This window comes from Aspergillus alliaceus (genome assembly GCF_009176365.1).
Source record: "Aspergillus alliaceus strain CBS 536.65 unplaced genomic scaffold BDW43scaffold_109, whole genome shotgun sequence".
NCBI classification, from domain to species: Eukaryota; Fungi; Ascomycota; class Eurotiomycetes; order Eurotiales; family Aspergillaceae; genus Aspergillus; species Aspergillus alliaceus.
Window position 1 is genome coordinate 16,054 of NW_022474792.1, and position 12,993 is coordinate 29,046.

A 12,993-nucleotide genomic window follows, 5' to 3' on the forward strand; every position below is an offset into this window, starting at 1 on the left:
AATTAAATAGTAGAATACTACTATATTTCAATAGAATATCTTTCTTAGTAATAGCCAGATCATGATAGTCACAGAATATTATAAGATCTACTGCTAGACAGCCTGTATATATTCTATAGCGTGATTCCTTTTTCCTGTAGTGGGCTGCCTACTTGTCATATATCTTGTCCATGTCTGTCCAATATTAGTAGTATTTAATTATCAGTATCCTGCGGAGTCTAGGATATACTAGAAGGCCTAGTATAATTATTATTTCTTTATTATTTCTTTCTTATCAGTTCCTCTGCCACTATATAAGTTAATCTACCTGCTCTGCCAGTCTATACAGCCCTTTTTTTCTAGTGTCTATCTCACTACTTAAAGTTACTGTTATCTCTCTATTACTATTGCCAAGAAATATCTCTGTTCCCAGATAACTAGATCTGATCTTCAGTTAGCTAATAATCTTCTTTATAATATCCTTGCTACCTAGGCCAGTTATCAGTCCTGTATTAATAATCAGATCTATATAGTCAAAGACTTATATCTATTAGGGCTTCTTTCCAGTTATCAAGAAGTATTCTAGTGTATCTCAGCCTAATAACACTACTTTATCCTATTGCCAGTGATTCCCTGTAATATACTAGAGGCTACAGTTCTTCTTTGGCTGGTTAAGATTCTCTTTAGCTAATATATCAGATTAAAGACCCCAGAGCACGGGTTTCTTAGCTTTAAGACTCTTCCCCAGCTGAAGGTGATCGTTTGCCATCGCTGTCAGTATGCTGTACAGCCAGACAAAGTGGAATTCTATCAAGCAACTTCAAGGCACGAAGCACACAACAACGGGATGGCTAGGCGTTGTCACAATACATCAAATGATAGAGCCAGGTCCTAACTAACTGAATCTGGTCTCAGTTTATTTTTAAAATTTTTGTATAGATTATAGGAGGTATTTAAAGTTAATAACTCGTAGCAGATATCATAGCATGAAATTCCTAAATAGGCAGGGCAGGATTCTATACTAGCCTATTTAGGAATTTCATGCTACAGGTAATTATTATTAATACTGGCCCAGAAATAACTATTTTTTATACTCAGTATAAAGTACTTATTATTCTTATCTACCCTATTTAATCTCAGCGCGTCTCCAGCTATATAATAGCCAGAAGAAGAGATAGAATTCTATTACTACTTCTCTCTATTTTTATAGATAGTAAAAGAAGATAATTCTACTCTCTTTTACTGTCTTTTTATTAATTCTTACTGGCATTCTGTTAAGACAGTCTTTCTAGATAATTAGCTTAGATAATAGCCTTCTGTTATAGAATAGACTATAGTTTATATCTATATTATCTCTATATCTATATAATTTCTTATTAGTTAATATAGCAGAGTATTATCTACTATAAATAATTCTTTTAATCTCTATAATTATACTATAATAAATAATATCTATATTATACTTCTATTCTATACTATATAGAATAGGATTCCTGCTTTATCTTCTAGTAATAACTGAAAGACTATCTTCTTATCCAGCTAGCCAGAGCTAATAGAATTCAGAAAAATAATAATAGAAGATTTTATTAATATATTAATTATTATATTCTTCTATTATCAGATATATATCTGCTAGAGAACTAATCTATAGAATCTAGTATACTATAAGAGATCTAGAAAAACTTAAATCTATTATTTTTAATAGACTATTCTAACACTGGATACACTATAAGACAGCTAATTAATCCAGTATATATATTATTTTTCCAGTAAGATATATTTATTTATCTTATATATATATCTAGAATCAGATTATATAATATAGTCAAAATTATATATAGCCTTGAATTTTATGCTACTAAATTTTATACTATTATATTTTATATTATACTATAATATACTACTGTTAATTACTTTCTTTCTCAGGTTCTTTAAATAGGTTAATACTTTTAATTTAGACTATATCTACTATATTATACTATCTTTACTTTACTGTAAGTACTTTAGTATCAGTAATCTATATTCTTCTTTAAGCTTAATAGTATGCCAAGAGTCTAATTATATAACAGTTCAAAATTATATATAGCCTTGAATTTTATGTTACTGAATTTTATACTACTGAATTTTATGCCACTATATTTTATGCCACTGTATTTTGTGCCACTGTATTTTATGCTACACTACAATATACTATAGCTGTATAAGATTTTTGTGTATTAATATAAATCCTATATTGCTAAACTATTTATTTCAGTACTATCCAGATATTATTAAATCTTATAAAGTATATCTAATTTTAGATTACTATTAATCTCTCTTTATCTTTATCTAAGAATAGAATAATTCTAATATATATCTTATAAAGTCTAGCTAATATTATTAAGCTACTAGCTATATCTCTTACTTTTCTAGCTAAATTAAATAGAGCTTATCAGGAATCTCTAGACCAGTCTATAGAAATAGACTATTAGCAAGAATAATATACTAGAGATAGAGATTATATCTAATAGATAAAGAAACTAATATAGTTATAGTTTAATTAAATAACTTTAATCTTTTAGATAACTTTTTTTTAACTTCTATAGATATAGGGCCTGTTAATATAATTCTAGTCTATAACTTAAATTATCTTCTAGTAAAACCTGAGCTAATTAGATAGCTTAAGTAAATAATAATAGTCCTGATTAGTCTACTATAGTAGGATTATATTAAGTATACTAAATATAGTAGCTAGAAATTCAGTAGTATAAAATTCAGAAAATCAAATCCTGTATTTTAGGCCACTATATTTTAGGCTTCTGTATTACTAAACCTGCTAATAATCTTAAGTAGTAGTATTTTGGTATTTATTATATATAATCTTTACCAGTTAGACTATTTATAAAGAGCTTACAGTACAAGATAATAGTACTTTATATAGAGTCTATAAAAGATTACCTTAGCTAACTATAGTACTTTAAATATAGTGTCTTAAAATTTAATAATATAAAATTCAGAAAGTTAAATTCTATATTTTAAGCTACTATATTTCTGTACTATATATTACTAATCTTCTAATATCCTTAACTAATTTCTACTAAAGACTTTACAGAATAGAATCTTTATAAACTACTATATATACTATATATATTTTGAATATACTATACAGTCTCTATAATATAATCTATAATAAGATTATAAATATAGTATCTTATATTCTAATAATATAAAATCTAGAAAGTTAATTCTATATTTTAGGCTATTTCTTTTCTATTTCTATAAATATTGATTTTTTACTAATCAAGAATTTCCTAACTGCTATAGCTAAACTAGATATAGTCTATAAGTATATCAGAATTATTATCTGATATCTATTTACAGATAAATATATATATATATTTACAGGGTTCCTGTATAGTCAGTAAAGCATATAAAAGAGATTCTATAGATTTAATAGATATTATATATATTTACTGGAAGAAATCTACTAGTACAGATCTTATATATCTACAGAAAGAAAATAGTAACTCTTAAGCAGAATAATAATATAGCTAGTCTAGAAAGTTAATCTGGTATTCTTATAAGATAGTAAGATATAAACTACTCAAGAAATAAATATAATATAGATAATACTAAGATTAGTTATAAAGAATATATACACTTAAATACTATATTTCTTAATAGAGTAGTATAAAATCCTGGAGATTAAATATTATATTTAAGTTATTATATTTTTATATTATATATAGGCTGACCGTTGGGATGGGACGGGATGGGAATGGGAATTTCCCATCCCATCCCATCCCATCCTTGGCATCCCATTTCCCATCCCGTTTTCCCTCTTGGCATCCCGTTTCCCATCCCATCCCAAACATAGGGCTAGAACGGGAATCCCATCCCGTTTAACTGCACAAAACGGGATTCCCAATCCCAATTTTAAAATGGGATGGGATTCCCATCCGGATTAACCATAAAAACAGGATTCCCATATTAGTCTTGGCATTATTTTGGGATTTTGGGATGGGATAGGATTCCCGTTTTCTAGCCTAAAATCCCGAAATAAAATACAAAACACTTTAATACATGTAATATAATAATTATAAGCTAAATATAATAATTATAAGCTAAATCTATATAGTCTATAATAATCTTTTGTAATAGTATATATGGTATTTTATTATGGGAATTTCCCATCCCATCCCATCCCATCCTATTTTCTCTCTTGGCATCCCGTTTCCCATCCCATCCCAAACATAGGGCTAGAACAGGAATCCCATCCCGTTTAACCGCACAAAACGGGATTCCCAATCCCAATTTTAAAATAGGATGGGATTCCCATCCGGATTAACCATAAAAACGGGATTCCCATCCTTGTCTTGGCATTATTTTGGGATTTTGGGATGGGACGGGATTCCCATTTCCCATCCCAAAATCCCAAAATCCCATCCCATCCCGAAATCCCTGGGATTATCCCGTCCCAACGGTCAGCCTAATTATATATTTATAATCTTTAATTTCCTAAACTAAGAGGCTATAATTTTACTGTCTTTATAATATAGAACTCTTACTAAATATATTTACTGAAATAAACTCTTTTATAAATAAGTTTATTTTTAGAATATAAAAGATAACTATAGAATTAAGCAGTATAATAATAGATTAATATTATACTAGTATATATATCTTATTACTAGATTAAAATATTTAGAGAATCTTCTAGAGCTATTTAAAAGTGGGCAGTTACTTCTTAGTAGAAGTGCAGGATAGTGAAGGGAAGAGATAAGCATTAATACTATCTCATTAATTCTATAGAGAAAGCTGCTGGATTAACTAGGCATAAGTCCAGTATTTAGTAATCTACTATATATAATTTCTTGTTAACTGGATACAGTAAAGCTAGAGAGAAATCTCTTGCCTATTTCTAGAAACTTAATAGTTAGTAAGAAAAGTAGGCTATAGAAAGTACTACTATATTAGAGAAGTTTAATCTTATAATTCTGTATCTTGTCTTTTAAGTTTATGCCAGTCCAGCTTAGATAAATCTGTAGCCTGTAAAGATGCTTTTAGTCAGCCTTAAGAATTAACTTCTATTACAGGCTAAAGATAGCAAAAAGCTCCATAAGTCACTTATACTTAGGCTCTGTCTACTATCAGGTGGCCTTTTACTTGAGCTGCTGAGTTACTATATATAACTTAGTATCTCAGACCATAATGTATTATACTAACCACTAGATTCTTATCTTCTCCTGTCAGCTCCATTGAAGGTATTCTGTTTCCAGATCCAGCTTTATATCATCCTTATTTTTATCCTTATCTTCCCAGTCCAAGCTTAAGGTAACGATCGAGGTGGCATCATCATGCAGATAGGATAGAGAAGGCACTGTCAAGAACTCCAAGTTATCCTGCTCCAGGTCCAGCTGTGTTGGCAGTGACTGGTGGCTGGCAGTGGCCTCTTCAGGATGGTTTGGCACAGAAGAACGGTCCCCCAGGATCCTGATGGCTTGGCGGCGAGGACTGTCATGAACCCGGGACAGCTGGGGCCTTGGCTTCTCTTAAGAGGTGGTTATTCAGTTATCCTACCATAGGCAAAAACCCGACTACGCCTAGAGCTTCAACCACAACTAATAAACACCAAAATTACACAGAAGGTAAATAAGGCCCTGCAGAATATATATCCACTGCCAGATCCGCAATATCTCCTGTTGTTGTTGAGATATGTATTGTCAAAGTTAAGGATTTTGACAGTTTTTGCGGGTCAGGATTATCTAATTATGCTATTTAATTTTTATAGTCAAAACTAAACCCTTTTTAATTTTTATAGTCAAAACTAAATTCTTTTTGATTTTTATAATTAAAACTAAACTATTTTAGGTTTTTATATAAAATCTAAGTCTATTTCAGAAATAGTAGATATACTTATCTCTTCTAGATTAGTAATATAGATATTATAATATATTCTTAATATTAATATCTTATTTCAGTCCCTAATCACTTCTAAACTTTTTTAATTATAGTATACTACTTCTCTTATATTATACAGTAGCTATAGTATCCTAATTATCTATTTATCCAGTCTATAAATAAGGGTGATTACAAGTATATTTATTAACAGTATAGAAACAAGTATCTAATATAGCCTAACAGTAAAGGCAGTGACAAGCTACTTATATAGCTGAGTAAAGTACTGAGTTTAATCAGTATTATATTCCTACTATCACTGTACTGACTAAGATTGATCTACTAGTAATTATCTACTTTCCCCCAGGCAAAATAATTATTCCTAAAGAATTAGAATAACTGCTACTGTCTCTTAGTTCTCTAATATTACCAGTTAATTCTACTTTTGATATTATATTTCTAATTATTCCTGATAAAGAACTATTTATATCTACTTCTCTCCTGACTGTCTCTATTAAGATTACTGTCTGGAGTCCTATTTTATCTTGCAGCCCTGGCTTGCCTGATCTACCTTATCTATATATTAGCCCAGAATCAGTTGGCCTGGAATTACCTAGCCATTTCTATTGTGTAGAGATCTCTAGCACAGTCCAAGTCCTTGGCCAGTCTCTGATAAATTAACTCTACCACTATTACAGTTACTGTAAGCATTGTTATAGCTAGTAGCATGCTGAGTATAATATCTAACATGCTGATCACACAGGCCTGAAAGACTATCTATAGTGAATCCAGACTGAAGATAGGTTTCCTAATATCTTTCAGGTCCTAATAATGGCCAAGAGAGAGGATAATCTGGTAGGGCAGGTTAATAATAAATAGAAATAATAGATCTATTATAGTATTTATATAATCTCTCCTGATTCTGATCCTGACCCGGTTTATATCTGCCTTACCACTGATTATTATGTGGATACAGTAATAGAGGTTATCTTTAATATTAATAGTATAGTAGGATTTATATCTAGCCTAGCAGTAGCAAAGCAGAGGATATAATAGAATCTAACTTAAATAGCAGTATCTGATTTTTAGTCTAGTTTATACCTGAATCTTCTTCCAGTTCAGTACTAGAACTAGTATAGTTAATCTTATCAGATCTACTAACTAATATATAAGATCCTGTACTATATCTTTAGCTAGTTTATTAAGTTTAAGAATATCTCTCTTTATATACTATTTTCTTAGCTTTACTAGAAGAAGCAGTAATTAAGCTACTTATAAAATAAGAATTTTCAGATCTGGATAGATTATATTCTTCTTTTTATTATCTATTAGTACTATAATAGCTCTCTTATACAGTATTATCTATCTAGCTTTAATTACAGCCAGCTTAATAGCACTGCCTGTAGAATAAAATTATAATTCTAGCAAATAAATTTAGTAGTATAGTAGTAGCTTCTATTTTATTTTCTTCTGTCTAAGATACTACTGCTGGTATAGGCCAGTATTCTAGAGTCTATCTAACAGCCCAGGCAACAGCAGTTTCAGGACCTGATAATCCTGATCCAGAATAAGAATCTCAAGATCCTTACTAAGGCTATAATATAGGATAGTATAATACAGCTATTCCAGCAGCATTAGAACTACACTAGTATCAGTGTCTATCTTTTGGACCAGTTCTATCTAGATATTGGCAAGGAGACCTGTTCTGCTAGATTCTCCTAAATAGAGAATATAGAATACTTTTCTATATTAAATATAGATCTAGTACAGGAGCCTTTATATCCTGATAATTCCAGGTCTTAAACAGTGGTATGGCGGCGATATTGCCTGGAGTCCTATATAGAATAGATTAGACAGCAGCAGCTCTATAGATTACTATATTCTCAGATATAGTTCTATCTAATTAGTCTTCTCCAGAATACTGGCAGTTTAATACTTAAGACATGCCGGGCCTTGTCTTAGTAGCAGACTGGATTACTATATAGCTAGTTCTACTCTAGTATTAAGAAGGTCTTTGCCGCTGGGAATACCTATTTATTTACTAATCCTACTCTTAAGACATTAGTGCTGGATCTATAACTTTATAAGACCTGGCAGTATATTAGGGATAGACTAAGCCATAATTCTGTAGTATTAATACAGGCCTATCTTTATATAAAACAGCGGTGCCATACAGTCTTATAGAGATCCTATCTAAAGATATTTAGTCTCCAGAAGAAACACTGCGTCTCTTAGGATCTCTTCCAGGCTATTTATATTAAGATATATAGATAGAATCTCTACTGAATCTAGATCCCTAGTATCTCTGGCGCTGTAGAGCTCTTTTACTTTCTTCTGATACTAATTCTTCTGTTCTGGCTCTATTAGAATATTAACAAGTTCTGTGTAGGGTTTAAGATAGTTTATAGTCTTAATAATTACTACTTTATTATCTAGAAGTATATCTGGATAATATTGATATTTCTATGCTGTCTATAGTTCTCCTATACCAGTGGTCTTTTCCAGCAGGTATCTGGCTGCTGGCAGAATGTCTGGTTCCAACTGGATTCCTGATAACTGGATAGTATCTAGCGACGGGAGAGCCTGGGATTCTAGAGGAGTATAGATCAGTATAGATATACCTGATTTCAGGATAAACTTAACTAAGATACTATAATCTTCCGCTATCTCTTTATATCCTATATGGTATTTAATAATCTATCACTGCAGGCTGCCTACCGGGCATGATATATATAGGTTTGTGATATCCAGCTGGACTTTCTCCAGATTAACTAGATCTATCAGTGAATACAGAAGTTTAGTATAACTTTATTCTATCTAGAGCTTCTAGAGAATCTGCTACAGCAGCTATATCTCTATATCTTTTAGAAAGATATATTTACTTATATTTAATATCTGCTGCAGCTGAAGTATATTACCTGAGCCCTAGCAGGCAAGGTATCTCTATACTGGACCAGTGTTAAGCTAATTCTTATAGTATCTGCCTAACTGTCTTTACTTCTCCAGAAAAATTATATCGCGGTTAAGAGCGTTGATATCCTGTATACCTGGCTTTAGAAATAGAAGGACAGTTATTATGATTGGTATAGATAGAAGAATAAGCTGTACTGCATGCTATACCGGTAGAGCTATAAGATTATTCAGTAGGTCCAGGGCCAGACACAGGCCTGGAAGTGGAAACAGGCGCTATATACCTTCTTTATCTAGAGCTACTGGCTACTACCCTATTCTTATAGCTAAGGCTTTATATATAAGTCTAAGGAGAGTGGACAGGAGATCTAGTGATCCAGTTATTATAATAGACTGAATTAATATTATTATCTCTATTATAAGCTGGAGTATTATCTCCCAGCCAGCTACTATTGGCACTATCCCACTGAATTATGGCAGCATGGTCATGGCCTGACCCTGTATATAGAGTATACAGTGGCCCTGGAGATGAAACTAGTTAGACTAGCTAAGAAGAAGCTATATAAGAAGCTTCTCCAGATTACTAATTACTTTAGTAAGTAACTATAGAGTAGGAGTTTAATATAATCTAGTTTAGCTCTAGTAGTATTTAATCTTTTACTATATATTAGCAATAAAAACTATCTCTCTTAGTATAAGTAGTCTTAGAGTCCAGCTTTAATTATCTCTCAAGAGCTAGTTATTGTACTGGATAAATATAATATTCTATAGTATTCCTGTTAACTCTATTATTATCTATATAGAAAGTATACTGTTTTATCTTCTCTGGATACTGCTGAAGATAAGATAATCTCTAATAAAAAATTACTTAAAAACTGAAAGAATTAACTCTAGACTTAGATCCAGAAACTTAAATCTAGATTTTATAAAGCAGTTATAGCTGACCAGTAGAAGTATTAATTATCTAAGTTATACTATTGTTATCTAAGGGAGATTAAGTTCTGGCTATAATAATTAACTATATTATATACTGCTACTAATTAGACTATCTTTCTCTATTCTAGATATACTAAAAAGGGTTTAGATTAGATCAAGATTATATATAAACTGCTTATAGGTCAAAATATATATATATATATATTATCTGTATAAATCCACAGCTGTAGATCCTTTTCTATAAAACAATAATTTATATTCTTAATAGAGTACTATTTTTAAATACTGTAATTTATTTATATTACTATAGATAAATAATATATTAACTGTATTTTATCTCTTAGTAATCTATAGGCTAATCTGTTAATCTATAGGCCATATAGTAACCCGGCCTATTTCTTGGCAGGTTAGACTGAGTTAAGCTAGGTTTTATAGACTGGGCCTAATAAGTCTAGTTATTACTAATATTTATATTTTAATTTTAGGCTGGATATTTATCTATTAAATAATTTAATCCAGGATCTATTTATCAGTTAGTATATTAAATCCAGAAGTATATTCTATCTTATATTAGTTATATACACTGTTTTATATTCTGTATTCTAAGACTAGTTAATTATATTCTGGGTTAGATTAGGGATAATAAGATTCTGTATTAAGCTATATATTTTATATTCTGTATTTCTAATTCTATTTTTTCTTTTTTATTTTTTCTCTATTGTCTGTCTTTTATATAGATATATTCTGATATTATCCATGGAGTATCTAATATTTCAGAAGCTAAACAGATTATCTATAATTATTTATAAAATATATCAGTATGGTATATAGCTAAATAAGATTATATAATATTTAAAAAGCAATATACACTGCAAGAGCTATACTAAGGCAGTCCAGATCCAGAAAAGTATTCAGCAGTAAGAGAATATTGCCCAGCATGTAGAAGCTATTAAGATTCTCTACTAGATTAATTAGCCATTATCTAAATTGTCTATTTATTCTGATGGATTATTATGCTGCTGTGATTATCTCTGATATTAATATATCGGGCGCAGCTTATATATAATGCGCAATCACTGGCAGATAGTACACTAATGGTTCCAGTATCCCCGTAAGGGTTGGATTAGCCCACAGCAAAGAATTGCCGGCGAAGCTGAATTATAAAAGTCATATAAACTAGTTATATACCAGCAGATTTTTCTAATACAGAAAGGATCCCATTATATCTATATCTATAGAGACCATAAGAAGGAACCATATATTCCTGTCTATATAGAGCAGGTTGACCAGGCAATTCAGCAGATCACTGAGATATAGAAAGCAATACAGATCCAGACAGGTTCAACAGAAGCTGAAGAGATCCATAACACTAATCCATAATTACAGGTGACTAGATAGACACAGTATTTAAAGGATATATTCTATGATCAGTTACAGGCCAGCATGGAAACTCTATACCCTAGTCCACAAGGGGTAAAAAAGAGTTCTTGTCTCGGCGAGAGACGGGCGCGGATTGGCTGAAAAAAGTTAGGGTTTATGTTCTCTTGTCCAAGATTAGTTTATCATTGTCTCGCTTGACAGGATGTTAGTCAATTGATTTTAAAATTAGACTTATAGTTAATAACTCCTTCCCGCGTAACTTGGCCAAATCAGAGACACCAACTCAATCATTTGCAATGGGAGTGGTGATAGAAAGTTGATTATAATCTGCAGGTAGAATTTGTTAGGGTATGCCCTGACTGTCATCCGGGAGCCATTTATATCCAATTAGGATTTATACTGACAGCTGATTAACACCCCGGTCTAAACAGTAAGTTAAGATAACATTGATTCATTGGCTAGTTAGCGCGTATTTCATGGTCCAATAACAGGATTAGTGGTCAGTCCTAATCCATTAGGGTTAATATAGACACCTGATCATTACCAGTCCAGCCAGCTGCAATAGTTATCCCCAGCCTGAACTGGAAGTAAATAAACAGTATATTAATGTGATATAGATTAACTAGCCTGCTGGTGATTATTTTATTGTATTAGGATAACCAGAAGACATCCCAGTAAAATTATATAGGGTAGAATTGGATATCATGAATTGACAAGTCCATTATATCCTGTGTTATTTCAGGGATAATAGTACTGCATATTAAGAAAAGGATTCCCATGCGTCCAGTTCTATTATAATTCCATTTTCATTATATTTCCCCTGACCGTGTCTATTATCTACTATGGAATCCCAGCTGTTCAAAAAGCTTGATACCATTCCTATAATTATATATCACCAGTGCATGCATGGCGTGTGGCCCCAGGAGATCACCCGTCATTTAAAGAACCGGGTGCATCAGATGGCCAATGCCGATACCGTGGCAATTCAGAATACTGTGGCCCAGTGGAAGGGAATTGCTATTAATGCTGATACAGTTAAGTTTCCCCATCAGCTGGCGCGGCAGATCCCTGAGCTATCTATCTATCCAGATGGATTGCTGTGTCAGCGGAAGTATCCCCAATACCGGTATATCACGCGCAGTATCAAGGGTATACAATAGTATTAGTACACCGCCCACAGCTGGATCCAGTATCCCCGGGGGGGTCAGATCAGCCCCCAGCAACAGGTCACGCAGGAAGCTGAATTATAATAGTCATACAAATTAGTTACCTGCCAGCAGATATTTCCATCGCGGAAAGAATCTTATTATATTTATATCTGCAGCAAGGATCACGAGCCGTATATTCCTGTCTGCACAGAGCAGGTAAACTAGACCATCCAGCAGGTCACTGCTATGTGGAAGGCGATAAAGATCCAGACTGGGACTGCTAGGACCGGAGAGATCCGCGATGCCAACTTATGATTACAGGTGACTGGATAGACCCAGTATTTGCAGAAGTTTACCACCCCCAGTAATTTCAAGATATTACATGCCATGGTGGCCACCCTGTTGCCTGACATAGATGACCCCGTGGAGCAGGACGTGCAGCGGATGTGAGCAGCCATGGAAGATATGGTACGCAAGAGCCAGTGGACTATATAGCATACCAGGCAAGCCATCCGGATTAAAGTGGTGCGGTCTGAGAAGGGCCAGACCCTATATTATCTATTACTAGTATATATAGATGCGGACAGCGTGGCTAAGCATATCTAGCCATAGCAGCAAATATTAGTGTTCATTACTTGCATCCAGATGCCGTGCATGGAGAAGAGTCCACTGTATGGTATAACACTGTGACAGCGGAAGAAATGGCAGCAGCTATAGTAGATAGCTACTGCAGGTTCCCCCACTGAGAGAAAGGAGTGGGAGA

The 12,993-nt window shown here is 32.6% G+C and overlaps 1 protein-coding gene across 1 annotated transcript; it reads left to right on the forward strand.

Moving 5' to 3' along the window:
- Positions 1–11,924: 11,924 nt before the first annotated feature.
- BDW43DRAFT_317269 (uncharacterized protein) lies at positions 11,925–12,242 on the forward strand (the record flags this gene model as incomplete). The annotated part of the gene is made up of 1 exon (XM_032048499.1): positions 11,925–12,242. The coding sequence occupies one exon, from the start codon at positions 11,925–11,927 to the stop codon at positions 12,240–12,242; it is 318 nt and encodes a 105-aa protein (XP_031893806.1).
- Positions 12,243–12,993: the final 751 nt, after the last annotated feature.